The following is a 23,062-nucleotide window of genomic DNA, read 5'->3' as shown; positions in this document are numbered from 1 at the left end:
TTTTTTCAACGATAAGGAAAATCCCAAACTTCTTGAATCAGAGATAAAAAATATTGTCAAATAAGCCAATACTTTGTTGGCTAGTCGATATCGAACTTGGGTTGTTCGAACTTAACTCGTTTCACTTATATTCAAACTTGATGCGAGGTTCGAGCTTTGTTGCTTCAGAGTATTTTCTTTACCTTCTTGGGATTGTTTGGAATTGGCGGTTGACTGATTTGTTTGGCTTGTTTGACCAATTGAAAGTATTGGTTGTATGCTTGTATGAATTGACTTTTTATATTGGTTATTTAACCTAACTGTTTACAATAGTGTGGCAAAATTAGTTGTATTGGCTTTTAGCTTTTGGTTGAAAAGTTAACGAAAAAAACCAACAACCAAATATGTTTTTGGGTTGTTTAACCAAACTAAAAAGCCTAAAGTCTAGCAAAAAAACTGCAGAGTATTTGCCAAACACCTTACCAAAACTTTTAGTTCAATTTAACTCGTTCAATTCAACTTAGGTCACTTTTTATAACTTTAATTTAATACAATACGAGTACTTCATAATTCATATCCAATGTAATATTCAATACTTCCGTACTCTATTTTCGGGTCGGATATCCGATCGTCGTACCCCCCTTTCTTTGCAACCTCGGTGTGCACTAACTGAATCAGTTAAATCATAATGCAGCAGTTTGCGCAATAGCTGAGCTAAGAGGGACAGGAAAACAGAAATACGAAGTACACAGCAAAAATGCGTCGCCTTACTGGTAACTTTCTTCTTCATCATCTTCTTCGTTCTGCAAATCCCCAATCTTCAATCATATACTCTGTATTTCAATTTCAATTTCAGTTTCAGTTTCAGTTTCATTTCCGAAATTACTCAAATCATGCACATGAAATCGATACTTTTGTTGATCGTCAATTATTTATCAATCATGTAAGAGACCAATGTAAATTAGGGTTTTCCGACATGAATATCCCCCTTTCCCTTTTTCGTCAAATGACTTCTGTACGACCTCTTCCTTCAATCATTGATTTCTGTCAATTATTCACTGCAATGTCTAAATTGAAACGCTTGCAACCTCATTCCACCATTATTGCTCTCTTGAGGGAGCTTGAGTTATTGGGTATTCGGCCCGATAGGCAATCATTGGGTATTCTTGCTAATTGTTATTGTAATTTAGGTCGTGTCGATTTCGGGTTTTCTCTTATGGGTAAATGCCTTCAGCTTGGATATAACCCTAATTGTGTTACATATAATACTTTGATTAATGGATTTGTTCTTGGTGATAAGTTGCCTTTAGCTAATAAATTGTTGGATAAGATTGTTAATCAAGGGTTTCAACCTAGTATGGCTACATATGCTGCTTTGGTTAAAGGGCTTTGTAGGATGGACCGAAAAGCGGGTGCTATTAAGTTGCTTAGTAGAATGCAATCGGGTCCTTTTAAGCCTTGTAAGTTTATGTACACCACCATTATCGAGAGTCTTTGTAAGGACGGGTTGTTAAACGAGGCCTTGGATTTGTTTGCCAATATGAAAAGTGAAGGTATTACTCCTGATGTTGTTACGTATGCCTCCTTGGTTCGAGCCATCTATAATTCTGGCTCTCGGAAAGAGGCTAAGCGTATGTTGGATGAGATATTAGATAGCAACATAGGGCCGGATGTTCAGACCTTTACTACGCTGGTTGACATGTTTTGTAAAGATGGGTGTATTAATGAAGCAGAAGCGATTTTGCAGTACATGATTGAGAGAGATAAGGCTCCAGATATCGTTACTTACAGTGCATTACTTCATGGATATTGTTCGCGTTTTCAGATGGGAGATGCCGAGAAGCTACTTGATCTCATGGCTCAAAAGGGTTGTGAACCTGATCTTGTCATTTTGAGCACTATGATTAAAGGTTATTCCAAAATTGGAAGAATTGGGAAGGCCCGCAGCTTATTCCAAGAGTTTTATAAGAGAGGGATAAAACCTGATGTTGCTGCCTATACCACTCTTATCAATGGCCTGTGTAAAGCAAAAGAATTCAAGGTTGCAAGGAACTTATTCTATAAAATGCAAGAACGTGGCATCCCTCCAAATGTTGTCACCTATGCTTCATTGTTTGATGGCCTATGCAAAAGTGATAGTACTCACGTGGCAATGAAAATGTTGGAAGGTATGGAAAGAAAGGGTGTTCAGCCTGATATCACCATCTACAATATCCTAATTGGCAGCTTGTGTGAGGCTGAACGGTATGATGATGTGTCGAAGTTGTTATCTGATCTTGCATCCAAGGGTTTGGAAGCTGATGTTGAAACATTCAATATAATGATCAATGTCTTCTGCAAGAAAGGGCTCATGAATGAAGCAATTCAGTTACTGACTGAAATGGAGGAAAAAGGCTGCTATCCCAATAGTGAAACCTATGATAATATTGTTAGAACATTTATTCACAAGAATGACTTATCGAGTGCATTATACTATCGGGATGTTATGGTTGACAAGGGATTTGAAGCTGGTGCTAAGAAATTGCCGTTAAAGAACACTCTAAGAGATAGAATCAGAAATGAGGCTATTCGCAAGAAAGTAGGTGTGACAGGTATTGCGGATAAACTAAGGGAAAATCGCCTACGTTGTGCACCGGTATGAAGAGTGGAAGAATGAGACCGTGGAAGGATTAAACAAAGGAGATTGAGTCCGAAAATGACTTGGTTGAAAAGAGTTAGGAAGGGATGGAAGAGGAAAATTTGTCGATGATTACACGGAATAATCAAATTTGGTTCATATAGCCGACCCCACTTATGGGATTAAGGCTTTGATTGATTGATTGATGGATTGATTGCTAAGAAATTACCGTTGTCCAGTAAAAACAGAAATTGCCGCAAAAGTTGACATAAATTAGAAATCATTGCAAAGATGGGCAGTTTTGTTGCCTGTATGCCCTATACTGAAGGATTGTGCCTCAGGTATTTTTGTTGATCTTCTGTAGCTGAACTATAGTTCTGTAACACTTCTAAATCAAATTATATCTCCTTGATGTTATAATTCTTTGTACATACTTAACAATTCTCTATTCATCGTCTACATTTTGATATGTAACCTCTTACGGCTTTGTTGCCTTGTTGATGATTGACCTTCTATATTTGGTATTTTCTCTGTTCTTCTGTCTGATGTACATGTCAAAGATCACAGACAGTGCTAGTTAACCATATCACACCATTTTAACTGCCTCGTGAAATGAAGAAAACTTTACATCCATGGAATTGGGATTTTGGTATGTTCATATATACTTTCTGATACTTTAAACTGGAATTCTTGTTATTCTCCTGTTTTTTTTTTTTATTTTTTTTTTGACGTTTGTTGGAAATTTCATTAAAAAAAAAAAAAAAAAAATTAAGATTATGCTGCTATTGCTATCTGAAACTCATATGACCCATCTTTAGGCCATATTCAGGAAGAGAATGAGGGATTATTTGCAGGAAAAAAAATAAGTAAATTCAAACTTTAATAATCATACTGTATTTTATCAAAAGTTCCAAATCAAGGGACCAGTGCATGGTATGGGGAAGCTGATGAGATGCTGAATCTTGATAACTCAAACAGTTGTCTCATACTATGCATAAATTCACATGTTTTGTTTTACTAGTGCTACAATACATGCATGAATTCTTCTGCATTTGGGTTCTTTCAAATGAAGTTCCAACAGGCAAAAGTTTTAAGATAAATCGATCTGGCGGTGCTACCGAAGTTTCAGATTCTGAATCTTCTATAAAAAGCAAGCAATTGTAGGCATATTACAGAACAAACCTTTGATCTGACCTAGTGTCTCAAACATTAGCCAAAGTTCTGAAACAGGGAGCAATGCAGAAGGTGGTAAGATTAGTCCTTTTTCCTTTACCCTTGCAAGGCCATGTTACACCAATGTTCCATCTAGCCACTCTACTCCACGGAAAAGGTTTCGCAGTCAATATCATCCAAACTAGATATAGATCTCTTGATCCTACCCTATTCCCGCACTTCACGTTCCACATCCTCGATGATGATGGCCTGCCTGATAACGCCACATTTGGAGCAAGTAATCACACCACCATCCTAGCCACACTAAACACAAACTGCTCAGAACCGTTCAGAAGTTGCATAACCCAGATTTTGAGCAAAGACCCCATCGCTTGCCTTATTACAGATCCTATGTGGTCGTTCACACACTCTATTGCCACTAGCTTCAGCCTTCCCAGGATTAAGCTCAGGTGTGCTAGCATGTCTAGCTTTTATGTTTATCATTCACTGCCGTTTCTACGAGAAAAGGGCTACTACCCTCTCCAAGGTAGTTTTGGATTCCGATGCTCTAACAACTAGCAAATTGAATTCTGATTGTCTATCCTTTATTTCATTCCCTTTCTTTCAAATTCTTGATTATTTATCTAAGTTTATCTCTCACACAAACATATGATTCAGAGACTAAATCTGATGAGCCAGTACCAGAGCTTCCACCTCTCAAAGTGAAAGACCTACCTCCAGAACCAAATCACAACCTCTTGGTTGATATAATTAGAGAAATGGAGTTCTCAAGGAATCATCTGCAACACTTTCGACGAACTTGAAGATTTTTACATAACAAGAGTTCACCAAGTCCTTCCCATCCCTATCTTTACACTTGGTCCATTACACAAAAACTCGCCGTGTTTTCATCAAACAAGTATATGGACACAAGACCATACATCCATTTCATGGCTAGATACACAACCCCCCAAGTCAGTGCTCTATGTTAGTTTTGGGAGCATGGTAGAAGTGACCAAAGCCGATTTTGTAGAGATAGCCTACGGATTAGCCAACAGCAAGCAGCCTTTCATATGGGCTGTTCGTCGAGGCTCAATTGAGGGATCAAATGAGACTGATCCACTCCCCTTGCCTGAGGGTTACTCGAACACAATAGGTCAAAGGGGTAATATTGTCAACTGGGCACCTCAACAACAAGTTTTAGCCCGTCCTGCAGTAGGAGGCTTCTTGACACATTGTGGATGGAACTCGATCATGGAGAGCATTAGCGAAGGTGTACCAATGCTTTGCCTGCCATTCTTTGCTGATCAAAATATAATCACGAGGCATGTTAGCGACAACTGGAGGATCGGAATGGAGCTGGACAAGGGGATTGAAAGGGGTGAAATCGCGAAGGCAGTTAGAAAATGATGGTGGAAGAAGATGGTCAAGCAATGAGAAATAGAATCACAGCTCTGAAAGAAAAAGCAACTCTTTCTGTTATAGAAGGTGGCTCCTCTTACAAATCCTTGGAAAATCTCACTTACTATCTAATGTCATTCTAATCAAATTCTTGTATTTTCTCTGTACTTTTCAAAGCTTCTCATTGTTATTTAATCCATATAACGTACACACCATTTAACTGCCTCGCGAAATGAAGTAATTAACCATTGAATTGGAATTTAGTACTTCCTCTGTCTCAATATATAATTCCTGTTTGTATTTTTTCACGATATTTAAGAAATGGGAGGAGAAAGTGGATAAGTACATTAAAGTGGAAAAAAGTTAGACAAAAGTACAAAATAAATGGATAATTTAAGGAGAAAAAGTGAAAAGTTTAATTATAGACAAAAGTTAGAGAGAGAAAGTGGAAAAAAGTACAAATCAAGTGGATAATTTAAGGGTGAATTAGGAAGTTTAATGAATAAAGTTAAAAAAAAAATGAGGGCATAATGGTCTTTACATATTATCTAAAAATAGAAACATGAACAACATTTTGGATCTCCAAAATAGGAAAACAGGAACTATAATATGGGACGAAGAGAGTATGTTCATATATACTTTCTGAGGCTTTGAACTGAAATTCTTGTATGTTTTTAAAAAAAGTTTGTAAAGTATCACTGTATGAACAATAAGAATTGTCCTCCCTCAAATTATTTTACTTTTAGGGTAGATAATAGGGTACCTTTTTTTACGCAAGTAGATAATAGGGTACCTTTTTTTTTTTTGTGGGTAGATAATGAAAAAATAAGAACAAAAAATTTAATCGAGGACTAAAGAGTTAGTGGAGGGTCTCACATCACATGAAATATGAAGAAAGAGAATGAACGGGAATTTTAATGGTGCATTGTAATCGATTCATGGTAACCAATTCTTTCGAACCTGAGTAAACGGTGAAAGTCCACTAGGGCGTTACACCTAATCCTACGGGGCTAATCACACATGATGCAAAGAACCAGTAGATCTACTACACAAGTCACAAGTCATAAGTATCAACACTAATGTCACTTGCACATTAATTTGTTTATTTCCATGTGATACTAACAAGTCTTCCTGAAATTATTCGTATACATAGATGTTAAAAGTATTTAGAAACCAAAGGAATATAATTAATTAGAACTAAAGTACATACTATGTTCCTTTTTTTCTTTGATACGAAGTCTGTACTTGTTCATTTAGTTGCTCTTAAGTTCTTTTAAGCACAATTCAAAGTCAATATACTAGAATTGAGTCTTTTACAAGTATCATCAAATAAAAGAAAAAAGTCGTACTTGTATTTTATAGAATCTTAACCGCCATTTTTCACATACATTTCATGTTCTTTGATGTCCATCGTTGACAGAACATGAAAATGTAATGAAAAGAACTCACAAAAAAAACATCATGGTAATGGTGTCATGGTCCACGCAAGTAATTATTAAATTGTGCTAAGGATAGCTTATTCCACTCTTATTGCAAAATTAAAGTATATTTAAGGGGATAGGGTGTGAGCCTGTGAGGACATTAGCATTGCCTAAGAACAAAGAGAGAATTGTGTAGAACATAGACAAGCCTCTACCATTAGAGCTTCAAAGATGGCAACAACTCACTTCCAATTACTCGAACTTCATTAGAGACAACTCACCAATAACTACAAGTAGATTAGACGGGTTTACATCTATGAACCCTCACGCTTCAGCAGCATATCACTAGATAGTGAAAGCAGAAGCACAAGTGGTAGGGGCACTCGAAAATCAAAAAAAGAAATAAAAGGTGAAGCATTGTTGCAGACAATTAATAATACAAGTCCAGGAAAACATTAAAATGACATAAGACTCGGGTTCCCAAAGAACGGCCTTCAATTTTGGAAGGCAAAGATGATAAGAAGATACAACCCTCAATTGGACCATACATGTACAAGGCCGTGCCTGTTTCCAGTATATATCTCATTGCGCTCTTCATCGTAGAAGAGAGCTGTGATGTCTTCCAAAGCCTCTGCGGGCGTACTCCTAATCCTTGAAGCTTTTACTCGCTTCTTTGAAGAGCTACCACTACTACTGCTACTGCTACTGCAATCATCTTCCAAATTTGAGCAGTTATCTGCTCTTATTTTTGCAAGGCATTTTCCGGTCAAGATATTACTGACATTAATAGAACCAGCTGCACGACATATAATAGTTAGAGCATATCAAGACATCTAAATCCAGACATCTAAAAATTTCAAAAGATAATTTTAGCACACTAGTCTAAGACATCACAGCAATAAGCATTCCCGTAGAAAAATGTGGATCTTCCCATGAGAGCATGTGCGAGCAACCAATGAAAAATACTTGCCAATAATTAATCAAAAACACTCAACACGTACAAGCAATAATTAAGTTCATTGTCTATCATGTTTCACAAAAAGAATAATGTGCTGTCAATTTCTCAAATCTAAATTAAAATTTAGTACTGTATAAACCAAAGCATCAGAAGAAGATTTTTAGAGGTTTTACCATTTCCTTCTGACAAGGGATCATCAGAATCTGCCTTACAGTAAGAAATAATAAGATCTTGGTCACTTGTGATATATATGTTGTTTGTATTGCAGTCAGGGTGCCACAAGAGGTGGTCCTCAAAGGAAGTGACAAGCTCACCACGGAAGTTCCACACAGCAACAGTTCTATTCCTAAATGTCAAGAATAACTGGTTCTCGTACAGAAAAATAAAAGCAGATGGGGTCATAAAGTCGGTTTTACTGACTTCAGTTAACTCGGAGTTCCGTACCTGCAAATAGTGGCAGCATACCATTAGGAATATACAATATAATTGCTATATAAGAGAATATTAATAAAATAAATCAGATAAGTCAGAGATTTTTACATCAAGAATCTGAAGATTCTCATTTTCTTGCTTGACGAGAAGCTTTTCATTGAATTGTTCGATGAAGTCCACCTTTTTATTACGATGGATCAGATGATTAAATGATTTCAGAACAGTACCATCCTCAATGGACAGTATTTTCAACGGAACATGGCTGGTATTTTTGGTAAATATCAGTAGCATGATCCCTGGGCTGTTTATAGGAACAGGAAGGACACGTGAAGATCAATGCATACAACAAGACCAGCAAAGCATGTTAGCTACATAAGCAGAAGGAAATCAACATGCTGAACCATAATAAATCCAACAACATTCACATTAACAATAAAACATATAACATGAGAGGAAAATTAAGATTTTAATATGCCTTTAAAGCAATTGCTTTGATTCACCTTGGAGAGCAGGATTAAATTGGTTGATAAGAAATAAATTAAGCCAATGTACTATAATCATCTTTTGCCTAAAGCATCATCATAACCACAAACAGATGAAGGCAGCCTTAACAAATTTACATTTTACTCTAATAAATTTGATTCTATGTTCACCAACTTCAGGCAAGCATATAAAGGGAGTCGCAAACACTTTTCATTTTCCTCTTTTCAGCAGCCAAAGGATAAAACTAAATATGAAACTTGCTGGCAAACAAGCAAAAGACTAAAGTACAATAATAAGAATCACAAATCAATATATTACAAACATATCGTCAAATTACGGCTATCAAGCCAGAAAGATTCACAAAAGAGAAATTATCATTGCAAGAAGGAAGAACTACCTGATCTTAATCTCTTGAACATTTTTGTCTGAAATGGAATACAGCATAGTATAGTTCTTCAAGTCAAAAACCTTGTAAACACTGAAAGCGTTTAACATATATCAGTCTATGATTCACAATGAACACAAGGGCAAGAATGATCAAATTCAACTATAAAAACTCAATCACCAAAAGTTACCTATCCTGAGCAGAATATGTGAGAACCTTTCCATTTACATCATCAAACTCCACAAATCCAGGCCACTTTAGCGACTCAGACTCAAAAAGAGCAAACCCAGCATCTGGCTTTCCTCTCTTTATGTATCTGGACAATTTTAACAAACAATTCATCATGATCAAAAGGGAGAGCTTGTTGATATAGACAAACTACTAAACCAGGGAAAGGGAAAGGGAAAGAAAAATAACTCTAAATTTTAAATCCCTTGGTTTAACTATCTGACACCTCACAGAAACTCATAAAATCAAAAGAGATCTGAAAAGATTAAAGTTTACGCACTCAATCCTAGTCGTTCTGCATTTCAAGGAACTGAAATTGTCAGATGCGTATACTGAAACTGTGATAAGAGAATCATTATTTTTGTTGTAGAATAAACTTCTTATGACTTCATCTGGGCTGACATTCAGAAAACATATTCTCTGGTTGGTTTCTGCAATCAAAAGCACCCATCATCGACCAATCCAACAATCAAGCACAATTTTGATCAATAGACCAATAATAACTATAGAAAGTTGACCACCAAATTCCAGCCACTGACCTCGGCTAAAAGCTGCGCAGATACCGGACTGAGCAAGAGCAAAGACAATGTCATGAGCTGCAACAATTTCAATAATTTTGGATCTCTTCCTGAGAAAAGGCAATATTGTAGGACAGTGACCTTTTGGATCATGCGTATCATACTCTTCCTGTAGCAAGACAAAGAAGGCTTAGATACAAGGAAACTGAATAGATTTAAACTTGCTTGCATTTTGGGCGGTCTCCAACACATGTTTGACCCACTATATATTCAATTATGTACAAATGTAAGTTGTGAATGTATGATACTTGGATACCACACATTGTAACAATTCTAACAAATGCCATGTAATAAATTTTATTTTCTATGTAAGTAGCAACAGCCAGTCAAAGAATTTTTAGTTGAACCCCATAAATAGTATTTTTCTATTTTCTAAGCAAGATTGGGAAAAAAATAGCAATTGATAACCAATTTGTATTAAATAGATACCAATTTACTTAAACAGGTACTAATTTTTAAAACCAAGCATGATTCACACATTAACTAGTTAATAAAAAAAAAATATAAATAAATAAAAACATAGGATGGGAAAACCATGGCATCAATTGAACCAATAGTGCAATGAACAGGATTATGGGCAAAAAAATAAAAGGAAAGAAGATGAATCTGATTGATGGTCCAAGTATTACAGGAAAAAGAAGGGGCAAAGTCAAGCTTTTGAGAGGCTGGAATCTCTACCGATACAAACAAAAAAATAGAAGGAACACTCAATCATTTTTTTCATGCATTTAACTCCTCTCTAATCATCTGTATTCATAGAACTAACTTCTTGCTTTCTCTCCAAACAAGACTATTATGCTTTACCATTATTTCTCCTCAACATTACCCAATACATTTCTAATAATTTAATAACTATATGGTTAAGATAGCTGCGGTTAAGATGGTAAAGTGGGGTATGGTTAAATATGGTTAAGATTGGCTCATGGCTATGGTTAAGATTAAGATGGAGTGCTTTTCCTTTACCATTACCCAACACATACATATTCCACTTTTGGCATTGGGTAATGATAAACAAAAAGGTGACAGGAACTGGCCAGCTGATTGAGCCAATCTAACAAGTTAAGAGATTTCAGATTTGAAAGCAAGGAGCAAAATTAGTGTCAGTAACTTATTTATACAATCTAATAGAGGTGGCCAAACTAAATCAACAAGAGAAAAACGATGTAAGTCTCTGCCAAAATAGATTTAAAAAAAATAAAAATAAAAAACCTAAAAAAATCTAAAGCTAGGAAGTGCAAAATGGAAGATCAACAGGAAGATCCGAACTCTAAAATGTAAGGAACCTTGATAGAACTGTTTCACTTCTTGTCCATAACTGCATACTACGTACTTATCATGAAGCTAGCTAGCCCACTCATTGCATTGCCCAATATCTCTACCCTAGAAGTCTAGAACAATTATTTTCTTAAAATAAAGAAGAATATATCAGGATATAAAAGGTGATTGAAATTCAGAATGGAGGAAATGGATCGAACGGAGGAAATGGATCGAACTATATAATGTGGAATGACCACCAAATTCTTTTGAATTTTCAACACAGAAGTATATTCCTGAAAAATGAACAGAATCTTTTCTTCCACGTGAGCTGCAATGCCAAAGATATCACCATTCCCACTCCATGATCCACTTTCCTGACAACCTTATACTCAACTATCAGTGCATCCCTGGTATTTCAAGGCAACATCCTCATCTTATCACTCCATGAAACAAGGACAAAGTGCACATGTAATCAACTATATCCTCAACATCATATACAGTAATACAGAGTAATAACTACAGGCCATGTTCTTCCAAACCTTTAGACCTTCAAATTAATCAGCAAGGAAGACATAATTATCTTCCACTTACAGCAAATTGTAAACGCAAAAGCAAACTTTAATAGCCAGCAGAAAAATTAACCATCACATTCCGAGTCACAGTTAAATACTTAGAATTCATGGAGATATATAAAGCATAATGAAATCATGTGCATTCGCTTTTAAGTTCCAATACAGGTGAGCACTAACTGGGTAGTGGACTCTTGTAAAATGCCATTCAAACTAAAATTAATTCAAATTTCAAAGGTAACATATATCATACGTAAACCTACATTGCACTTACACAAAAACAAGGAAATTTAAAAGGTAGATTTTGTCAAAATACAAATCCAATGATTCACCACCGTGAGGTGAAATTTCTGGCCCCATCAAGCCAATCACTCTGTATCACGTATTACTTTGATGACCATCAATGTAACATGTAAACGGAATTTAAAATCAATACACATGAAACAAAAATTTACAAGAAATAAGAAATAAATAAATAAATTGTAGGAAAAGAAGAAATCTAATAAAAAAAAAACCTCACCCACCCCCCCCCCTTTCTCTTCTGAGCATCAATTCTCTCTTCCTATGTATAATGTACTCCCCCTGAACAGATAAAGAGAGGAAAAGGAAGGGGATAAAAAGCAAGAGAGAGACTGAGAACACATTTGAAAACTTTATTCTCCACTATTTGATGTCTTGAATCTGCAGATATACCACATAGAAAGATAGCGGTTACAGAAAGTGGTAGGTGCAAACAAAAACTACATATCTTAAGAGAATCACATATATAATCTCCCCTCAAATGAAGACGAGATGGGATCATATAAGGTAATTCAACTACTCTGCAGCCAGTTGCTGCATGCTTAATCTGTTACGATATTGATTAAGAATGATTGATACTTTGCTCAACTGATGATTATGTAGCCCCTTTTAACTTATCATGAACCAATCACCCCAAAATTACTATTCTATCTCACCTTTTTCCCACTTTCAGCAAGGTTATTGAACAAGTAAAATTCCATATAAGAAAAGTGATTCAACCCCTTCATCTGAAATATGTCCCGACCAATTCCAGTAAACTCCTTATTCCCTTTTAGCTTAAGAACATCTTAGCAGAGAAAAACCAAAAGAAAAAAAAAATCATCCTGTCTCTAAAACACCACTGAAAAATGCTAAATTTGGGCTTTCGTACCAAAATCCACAATGACTCCACCTCTTATTCTCAAATCATATCATAATCCACACCAAAGCTCATAGAATTTTCAATTACATTGCCTACTCACGCTACCACCTTTCCTCAAGCTCATATTTGTTTAATTCAATTGAGTAGAACATCAACGTTCCCATAAAAGATCCAACATCAACCACAGCTACCCGAAGAATTAATGGACAACAACCACGATCTTCAAACCTGTAAATCCCTAACAATACTTCATCCCTCATACGGTTTACTCTCACATTTCATCTTACCACTACCATCCTCTATCCTACAACACCATAAACTCCGAGCCCCAATTCGACACTACACAAATCCCCTCCATTGAAACCTAAGTTTAAATTCAACCAACTCAGTTAAATTATATAATCCACAAACACAAATACAACTTTCCACATACCCTAACACAACAAATCAAGTACTATATGAAAACCCAATTGCAAAATTAGGTTTTCAACCCTCAAACAAATCAAAACAAAACAAAATTAGGGTTTCAGCATGCAAATAAGCTTAAATTAAACGCATAAAACATATGCAAGACCAAAATAAGATACCAAATAATCTAAAATTGGGGGAAAACAGCGAGAAAACCCTAACCTGTAAACGAATATTACGAAATCGTTCTTGGGCATCACTCATACTAAAAGAACGATCACGTTTAGAGCAAATCTCTCTCCTCTGAAGCTTCCTAACACTATTTACAAACCCATCAACACCACCACCTCTCGGCCGCTTCTTCGCCACGACTCGTCGAACGCTGCAAGGCCTAGGGCTCGCCGATATTCTTCTCCCATCCATTGTTTCTCCTCCACAATTTGAATATCAAAACCCCAGAAAAATCGACAAATTCCCAAGCTTTTAGCAGCTAAAAACCCACATTCGGCACAAAATTGAACACCCAATTAGTTGAAAAATAAAGGGTTTTTGAGTGATTTGAGAGAGAGAAAACAAAATCAAAAGCATGAGTTTTTCAAACCCCAGATGAAAATGAACTTAACAGGATCTAGGGCTTTTATCTTCTTCTTCTTCAACCCTTTTTCTCTCTCTCTCTCTCTTATTGAAGTAGTGATTGAGTAAGAGTGAAGAAGAAGGAGAGTTTGCGTCGATTAATTTCTCTCTTCTCTCTCTCCTGCGATGAGGAAGAAGACAGGAGAATGTGGGGGGGAGGGAGTAGAGAATTATAAAAAGGGGGAAAATTTACAGAGAGAAAACAAGGAAGAAAGAGTAGATTTGGTTTTCAAATTTTGGGGTTGATTTTTTTTTGTGTAGGGAACTTCTAATGACCCTTTTGACTATCATACTCAAATTTCAAGTGAAATTTTTTCAAAATCTTGGAGGGGAAATGGCAAGGGTAACCTACAATGTGAATCTAAAATGAGAAGCGATGGTAAAAGAATAATAATGATACAAACTATATGTAAGAGAGAAGAGATTGTATCGAATATGTTGAATGAAATCGTAAAAAATTTCTATTTGAAAATGAATTGTTTGGTATCTTCTATCCTATAAGAAACGAGATATGAAGATAATGTCATTTCATTCCAATAAAAATAATATAATTTTCAGACACTTGTAATTTTTTAGAGCTAATGTGAGAAATTTATGGAATATGTTGTACGGAGTATCAAATGTGTTTGGTGCTAATCATAAAAATTTCATTTTTATGAAGATTTGCTTAATATTTTCCTCTAAAGATACCTAATATAAAGTTAATCTCGTGATTCTCGCTTCATGCTAAGCTAATGTTGTGCATAAAGAGTTAAAGACCCTAAAGGGTGGAAAACATTCATTACCTTATCACCCAGGCAATGTTCCTTGATCGGGCTCGCTACATAATAGTTCATTTTGATCGTTGGTTATCATCTTTATTCTTCCACTCTTTATAACTTTCGTTTTATTGTATTTAATGGGTTTAATTAATTAATTCCTTTTATGCCTCTATTATTTATACTTGATGTTAAGAAGCTAAATCAAGTATTTTTGCTTATTATTCAACTCCATTGATTTGGGAGTTATGGGTAGCTTTAGATTCCTCGAGCATTCAAATCTAAGAGATCTTGTATTTTTTTTTAGCATTCTATGTATATATGTAGACTTATAGAGTATAAATGTTAATTGAAAAGGCACACTTGATCATCCAAATACATCCTCACTAACATTAGGCTAGACTTGTTCCTTCTCTTCTTTGTGCAACTCCAAGCTCCCACCCAAGAGTGCATTTGTGTGAAGAGCGTCGTGTTGACCTTAGAGAATGAATAGGTGGACATCGTTTTCAGGGCAATGGTCTGCCGTGACGCGATTTTTCATTGCTGATTTTATGACCTATCTTTACTCCAACAACTAATACCGCATTAACCATGTCCAGCCATATGATGTTCTCTCTCTCCCTCTCTCTCTCTCTCTCAACCGCAACCACCTCACACTTTTTTATTTTATTTTCAATTTATCACCCATTCTAGTATGCTACACTATTCTTTACCCTCGTTAATTAGCAACTAGTTAATCTCTATCATATATATCATACTTCATACAGCTTCAACATCAATACTCACTTACACACCACCATAATCATGTGTTGTATGGACCGACGGACTTACCAGTCTTGATCGTTACAAAGGACGATGCTACCACATCGAGCCTGTTGCTGGAGAAGAAAATCAATATATTTGTTATGTAGCGTATCCCTTAGACCTTTCATCTTTCTTTCCTTTGAATGAGGGGAATGTTTTTGCTAAAATGCTTCCTGGCTTGAAGTTGGGAGATTATCCTCTACCTTCTTTCAGGCTCACTCTAACAGTTCCTTCAGTCTGCCACTCTCTTTTTCTTATATCTGCTATTTTTTGCGGAAGGGCCCCAAGCGGACCGTACCGGTCCTCTCGAACGAACCTTCCGGTCGGGTCTTAAAGAGAGCAATCATAGACCAGGGGAGAAACCAGTTACAGGATCAGGAAGGTCAGAGCTGTCGTTGATATGCAAAACAGAGTTTAAGATATCCCTATAACCAATCTCACTTTTTAGGATTGTACCTTCGCGCATTTTCTCTTTAGCAGCATGAACAATCTGGTATTCCCCTTCCTTACTCGCTTTGTTCTTATTGTATGTAATCTATGTACATAGATATATTTTTGGTGGATATACATAATGACTAAGCCAAGAATTGGCTAAAAGGGCCCTTTTAACTCAGTGGTAGAGTAACGCCATGGTAAGGCGTAAGTCATCGGTTCAAATCCGATAAGGGGCTTTTTAGGTTTTTCATAAAACTACAGTCTATTTGAGCGGGGAATAGAAATATTGTTTGTTGATATTTTGAAAGTACAAAAGAAGCAACTTTCGCAAGTAACATTGTTGTTACGAACCTTCATCATTGCTATCACACATTCAAAAAAGGGAGTGACGACAAAAACTTACCATCACCAATCCATCATACAAACATTCGTTTTTGGAGGGGAAGTGGTCTGCACAACAAGAAAACAGCTCATTTACGAGGGATATATTCCGTCTGAAAAAATTAAAATTCCGTCGGAAAACCCATTTTCCGACGGAATTCCGTCGGAAGGTGCTGTCGGAGACCCCTTTGTAGGAAATTTGGGTAATACCGAGGGATTTTCCGTCGGAAAACTCATTACCGAGGGAATTTCCGACGGAATTCAGTTTCTCGGAAACTTAGTTTGACCAGAGTTGGAAGTCCGTCGCAAGCTTCCGACGGATTGTTTTCCCTCGGAATTTTCCCCTATTCCGACGGAATTTTCCGTCGGAAGGCTCCTCGTTTCCGAGGGAAAAGTCCATCGGAAAAGGGGAAAGTTACGAGGGAATAATTCCGTCGGAACAACCCCTTTTCCGAGGGAAAACTATTCCGTCGGTAGTTCACCTTTTCCGAGGGATTTATTTTTCGTCGGAAGATCAAATTTTCCGAGGGATTAGTTTTCCGTCGGAACTTTTCTTTTTTGGTATGAGATAAATTTCTGTATTTGGCTATATATTTTCCTCCAGGAGAAACCTGAACTTCCTGCTTCGTACATTATATTACTCATTAAATAATTTGTGCAAAAATATATATATATATATATATATACTAATTTCAATATTTACAATAAACACTAAGTTAATATTTTGATTACAACTAACAAACAATAAGTTCATCGATGCTACACAAGAGCGCGAGAGCCTTGGCCAGCTCCACCAAATCCCGGGTCGTCGTCCCTGGGATCTCAAAATGGAGGTTGCACGTTGGAACATGGGTCGTAACGACCCCTCATCCTTTCTTCCAGCCTCTTCTCCATTTCTTCCGTTTGGGCTTGTAGTTGGGCTTGGACTTGAGCTTGTACTTGGGCTTGAACTTGGGATTGAACTTGGGCTTGAACTCGGGCTTCCATGTCGGCTTCCATTTGTTCCCGAATAGCCTGGACCCTGGATTCCATCTGATCCTGCATCTGAGAAACAAAGGAGGGCGTGTACTGTAAGGAAGAGGTGGAAAGTCGGCGACCTATCTGGCTGCCATAGTACATGTCAGCACTTTCGCCTAGTCCCTTCACACGTCCTTTTTTGTTCCGACCGCCCACTGTCTCCCAGTACAGCTCATTCGGACTCTTCTGAGTCCTTTGAGTGCTAGCCGCCTCAACCCTCTTTTGGTAGGCCTCCTACAAGATAAACATATAAAAGGGAACAAACGAGGTAGTAAGTTATACAAATAAGCTAAACCAAATTGAGCCAACTATGAAGTATATGACCTTTCTTTCTCTAAACATGCATATTTTAGGTATTGTAAGGGGTTAATGACTTGAAATCACAAAAAAATACAAGTCCCTAAGGTTTGGGACGCATTTTGGAGCCAAATTGAGCCAACTATGGCCTGTATGACCTATTGCTTGCCCATTTTCTATGTTTTTGACCAAATGAACTATTTCTTTCTCTAAACATGCATATTTTAGGTATTATAAGGGGTACATGCCTTGAAATGCCAAAAAACAACAAGTCCCTAAGGTTTGGGACGCATTTTGGAGCCAAATTGAGCCAACTATGGCCTATATGACCTATTGCTTGCCCATTTTCTATGTTTTTGACCAAATGAACTATTTCTTTCTCTAAACATGCATATTTTAGGTATTATAAGGGGTAAATGCCTTGAAATGCCAAAAAAATACAAGTCCCTAAGGTTTGGGACGCATTTTGGAGCCAAATTGAGCCAAGTATGGCCTATATGACCTATTCCTTGCCCATTTTCTATGTTTTTGACCAAATGAACTATTTATTTCTCTAAAAATGCATATTTTAGGTATTATAAAGGGTACATGACTTGAAATTTCAAAAAATACAAGTCCCTAAGGTTTGGGACGCATTTTAGAGCCAAATTGAGCAGACTATGGCCTATATGACCTATTCCTTGCCCATTTTCTATGTTTTTGACCAAATGAACTATTTCTTTCTCTAAACATCTCTATTACAGGTAGTCTAAGGGGTAAATGCCTTGAAATTCCAAAAAACAACAAGTCCCTAAGGTTTGGGACGCATTTTGGAGCCAAATTGAGCCAACTATGGCCTATATGACCTATTGCTTGCCCATTTTCTATGTTTTTGACCAAACGAACTATTTCTTTCTCTAAACATGCATATTTTAGGCATTATAAAGGGTTCATGACTTGAAATCACAAAAAAATACAAGTCCATACGTTTTGGGACGCATTTCGAGCCAAATTGAACCAACTATGAAGTATATGACCTATTCTATGCCCATTTTCTATGTTTTTGACCAAATGACCTATTTCTTTCTCTAAGAATGCATATTTTAGGCATTATAAGGGGTTCATGACTTGAAATCACATAAAAATACAAGTCTATACGTTTTGGGACGCATTTCGAGCCAAATTGAACCAACTATGAAGTATATGACCTATTCTTAGCCCATTTACTACGTTTTCGACCAAATGAACTATTTATTTCTCTAAACATGCATATTTTAGGCATTATAAAGGGTTCATGACTTGAAATCACAAAAAAATACAAGTCCATACGTTTTGGGACGCATTTCGAGCCAAATTGAACCAACTATGAAGTATTTCTTTATCTACACCTATTCATGAATAATGAACCAAGGAAAAAAGTTTAGGGAATTTGTTACCGCAATCTGTTGAGCTGTGGGGTTTACTGGCACTATGCCTTTCCCAGGCAACTCCTTGAAGTGTGTCTTCAGAAACAGCTCAGGAGCTGTTGGTAGCTGGCCCTTGTTCTTCGCCGCCTTTGATACAAAAAAAAAAGGAATAATCGTTAACCATGTCAAACCCTTGTTACATTGAAATCAAAAATGTCTTGTAATATAAGATATTTTTAAATAAACTTACAATCCTTTTTTCATGTTGGGTAGCTGCCAACGAACCCTGAAAGTGGGTCCCCCGGACGGGATTTTCCATAGAACCGCCCCTTCTGTTCTTCTGGTTCTGCGCCGACCTCTCCTTGTAAGTTGCGTCGTTAGCAACAATGTCCATCATCTGCTTGTGGAGCTCCGCACTCAACCAACTTGGCCTGGCGCCTTTCATCTTGTGCGTGATGGTGTGGAACATGTCACGCAGGCGTGTGGCTACCCTCCTCAGGAATGTGATCCTCACTAGCTCGTCCATCTGAGGTGCCCATCTATATTGTGCCTGTAAATGATAAAATACAAAAGTTATACACAAAACTAAATCAACACAATAGCTAAAACATGTATTAACCAAGACCCAAAAATATTATACGCTGAACAAGTTCCACCAGTGCTCCTTCGTAGCTGGAGGCACTTTGGAGAAGTTCCTCCAAGGGCCTCGGTAGTATCCAGTAATCGTATCGGATACCGCACTCCGAACCTTAGGATCATCGAACCTATCACAAACAGGAAACAACAATGTTAAACAAGTTCGATATATGTAATATAAAACAAATGTATCTGATCTTCCATATCATGATATTTACTTACCACAGCGTAGTAGGGTCCAAAAACGGGAGCTGTGACTCATCCCGTGGCTCGTCCTCCGACTCATCCCGATGCCCATCATCTGCAGGAGTGAATGGGGACGTATGATGATCATCAGCCAAATCGGTTGCCTCCGCATTGAACATCTCCTCATCCTGGTCGTCGGTGAACAGGGCTCGGGCGGTCTCTTTCTCTTTCCCCCTTACTTTCTTCGACGACTGCCCACTTTTTCCACCCGCCATGACTACCTGAATCAGATGTTAGTAAAATGACAAGATATGATCTATAAGGAGTGCAGTGCAATGTAATATAGCTTTTATACAAACGATAAAAAGTTTTACATAAGCCTCATTAATATTTTGATGTTACAATAAGAAGCATACGTTTAAAGGAGATTAAAATTTTCTCCTATTCAGTACTCTCATCACTACTTTCACTACTAGAGTCATCACTACTATCATCTAAAACTACATCGATGTCATCATCATTGTCACTATCACTAGAGCCGATACTAGATTCATCGTCTTCATCGCTTGAGATCACAAAGCCATCGTCATCGTCTTCATCATCATCATCCATAGCGTAGTCTAGAATGTCACTCGGCGGGCAAAGCGTTGCATGTAATGTTGGGGATGGTGATTGCAGAAACTCTAAGTCCACCGGAGCATCAACCACTGACCTTGCATGTGTTTTAAACACAGACCACCATTGAACTCGGTCCCGTTTCAGGCTAGGGTATGATGCGTAGCACACTTGAGTCACTTGGTAAGATAAAACAAATGGATCATATTTGGGGTATTTCTTAGAATGATTTTCTTCGATTAGCTTGTACTGTTCGTGTATGTCCATTCCCCTACCACAATCCATCCAATTGCACTTAAACAAAATTGTCTTGTACTGTCTCTTGGGTCCCGTGTAGACAAGTTCAATTATGTCGTCTAAGATGCCGAAGTACTCTCCGCCATCATCACTTGATACACACACCCCATAATTCATGGTGGATTTGTGCTTGCCATGGGCATGTGTATGGAAATTAAATCCACCTACAAAAATCTGGCCCCATGTACGAACTCGCCTGAAGGGACGCATGCACAACGCTTGCAGGACATCCGAATTTGACTTCTCTTCGACCACCTATAAAGTGGTTGAATATAAAGATCAAGGTTCCTGAATTCAATGAATTGAAATGTAACATGTAAAATTCATTATTAATTCACGGTTACACCGCGTATATCACCTTGTGATGAAACCAATCAGCAAATTCAGTTGCGAAATTCTCCATGACATCTTCTCTACGCAGGAAAGGTCGAGTGCTAAGAACGTAGTCCTCAAACTTCCTACGAGGCAAAACACACAATGTAAATCTACAAAGTCATCATTGTAAATGATCGTAAATACAAATACACTGAATACTTGGGCCTAATATACCTTTCGTATTCGCCAAGAATGCCAGTGTTTCGTAACATGAACAAATGTGCGCACTCGAGTTCTTTGTCATCTAAGAACCGAGTTCTACCCTCATTTGACACACGACCACTGTCCTCTTTGAACAACTCTGGTATTTCAGCGTCGTCCGATGTGGACTCAACGTCGGCATTCACATTTCTACCAAGGTCTCGAGTTTTAGTGTCAACTGTCGACTGAAAGTAATTGGAGCAGAAGTTTGCTATCTCTTCAGTGAGATAAGCATTGCATATGGACCCTTCAACTCGAGCCTTGTTCCCAATTTTCCGTTTCAAATGATTGAGGAACCTGCAATTATAGTTGTGGTGTAACTGTATGAACAATTGATTAGGATGTAAAATAAAGGATGTGAAATAAGGGTGTTTGATTTACCTTTCGAAGGGATACATTTACCTGTATTGTACAGGACCACATAACTTCCCCTCGTACGGCAAATGTGTAGGCAAATGCTGCATGGAGTTAAAGAATGCAGGAGGGAAGATCTTCTCAAGCTTGCAGGGGATCTCAGGTATGTTTTTCTCCAATCGCTCCATGTCACTAACTGATGTTGTATAGCAACACAAGTCTCGAAAGAATTGGCTGATCTCAGTAATTGCATTCCAAATATGGCCAGGGAGCAATTCCCTCAAAGTTGTGGGCAACAACCTCTCCATAAACACGTGACAGTCATGGCTTTTCATTCCATAGAGCTTACACGCTTGCAAATCTACGCATCTGCTCAAATTAGAGGCGTAACCATCAGGGAACCGCAGCTGTTTAACCCACTCACACAAAACTTTTCTCTGAGCCTTGTCAAGAGCAAATGGAGCCTTTGGCATTACCTCTTTTCCTCTATCATCCTCTTGAAGATGAAGCTGGGGACGTTTACAATATTTAGCAATGTCATTCCGAGCTGAAGGGGTGTCACACGTAAGCTTTTTCACATCCATTACAGTGTGAATTAACTGATCAAAGAAGTTCTTCTCGATGTGCATGACGTCTAAGTTGTGACGAACGAGGAGATGCTTCCAATATGGGAGCTCCCACAAGGTGCTTTGCTTGAACCACCCCTTCTTTTCATTTTTCAGCCTTTTAATTGAAGCGGGTCCATCTGTAGCCTTCGGAAGGTCCTTGACACATTCCCACAACTCCTCTCCTGACATGATGTGTGGAGGGGCTCCTTTCTCTACTTTGTTTCTACAGAATGCTGTTTTAATGTTCCGAAAAGGGTGATCTGTCGGCAGGAATTGTCGGTGGCAATCAAACCAAGAAACTTTACCACCATGTTCAAGCCAAAATGCTTTGGACTTCTCCATATGTGGACAAGCTTTATTACCAGCCGTGGCCCAACCAGACAACATGCCATAAGCCGGGAAGTCACTAACGGTCCATTGGATGGCTGCTCGAAGATTGAAATTCTGTTTCTTCGAAATATCATAAGTAGCCGCGCCTACTTCCCACAACAATTTCAACTCCTCTATCAATGGTTGCATGTAAACATCCAAGTTGCCCTTAGGGTTTTTTGGACCAGGAACGAGCAACGAAAGGAACATGAATTGTCTTTTCATGCACATTGAGGGAGGCAAGTTATAAGGGGTCAAAATGATAGGCCAACAAGAATATTGACCCCCAAACTTACCATGAGGCTCAAAACCATCTGTACACAAGCCAAGTCTCACATTACGAGGCTCAGAAGCAAACTCTGTAAACCGACAATCGAGGTGCTTCCAAGCTGCGCTGTCACTAGGGTGTGCCATTGTGCCTTGAACTCTGGGATTTTTCGAATGCCATGTCATTTCCTCCGAAATGTTCTTCGTTGCAAACAGTCTTTGCAACCTGGGTGTGATCGGAAAATAAAATAGAACATTCAAAGGCACTAGGCTGCCTTTGGAAGTCTGCTTGTATCGGTCGCTGCCACACACCCTGCATTCAGACAACTGAGCATCATCTTTCCAGAACAACATACACCCTTTCGGGCACGCATGAATCTTTTAATGGGACAGTTCCAACCCCTTCACAATCTT

General features: G+C 37.8%; 3 protein-coding genes, 1 non-coding gene and 1 pseudogene across 4 annotated transcripts; 3 read left to right on the top strand and 2 right to left on the bottom strand.

Moving 5' to 3' along the window:
- The first annotated feature begins 736 nt into the window (after positions 1-736).
- LOC110727029 (putative pentatricopeptide repeat-containing protein At1g12700, mitochondrial) lies at positions 737-3,760 on the top strand. The gene is made up of 2 exons (XM_021906563.1): positions 737-2,570; positions 3,618-3,760. The coding sequence occupies exons 1-2, from the start codon at positions 737-739 to the stop codon at positions 3,758-3,760; spliced, it is 1,977 nt and encodes a 658-aa protein (XP_021762255.1).
- Positions 3,684-5,252, top strand: LOC110727028 (annotated as a pseudogene).
- A 1,548-nt stretch (positions 5,253-6,800) lies between these two features.
- Positions 6,801-14,006, bottom strand: LOC110727092. Its single transcript, XM_021906632.1, has 8 exons — positions 13,253-14,006; positions 9,596-9,743; positions 9,337-9,487; positions 9,019-9,144; positions 8,841-8,921; positions 8,069-8,261; positions 7,702-7,972; positions 6,801-7,366 (listed from the first exon to the last, which is right to left on the bottom strand). Exons 1-8 carry the CDS (start codon positions 13,451-13,453, stop codon positions 7,104-7,106), a joined length of 1,434 nt encoding a protein of 477 aa, XP_021762324.1. The 5' UTR covers positions 13,454-14,006; the 3' UTR covers positions 6,801-7,103.
- A 1,818-nt stretch (positions 14,007-15,824) lies between these two features.
- Positions 15,825-15,896, top strand: TRNAT-GGU. Its single transcript has one exon. It is a non-coding gene; the product is annotated as a tRNA-Thr (tRNA).
- Positions 15,897-20,003: 4,107 nt separating this feature from the next.
- Positions 20,004-22,795, bottom strand: LOC110727027. Its single transcript, XM_021906561.1, has 5 exons — positions 22,678-22,795; positions 21,453-22,515; positions 21,024-21,347; positions 20,833-20,932; positions 20,004-20,729 (listed from the first exon to the last, which is right to left on the bottom strand). The coding sequence occupies exons 1-5, from the start codon at positions 22,793-22,795 to the stop codon at positions 20,004-20,006; spliced, it is 2,331 nt and encodes a 776-aa protein (XP_021762253.1).
- Positions 22,796-23,062: the final 267 nt, after the last annotated feature.

The sequence above is a fragment of the Chenopodium quinoa genome, unplaced genomic scaffold, assembly GCF_001683475.1.
Source record: "Chenopodium quinoa cultivar QQ74 unplaced genomic scaffold, ASM168347v1, whole genome shotgun sequence".
Taxonomy (NCBI): Eukaryota; Viridiplantae; Streptophyta; class Magnoliopsida; order Caryophyllales; family Amaranthaceae; genus Chenopodium; species Chenopodium quinoa.
This window is presented reverse-complemented; position numbering and strand designations above follow the sequence as displayed.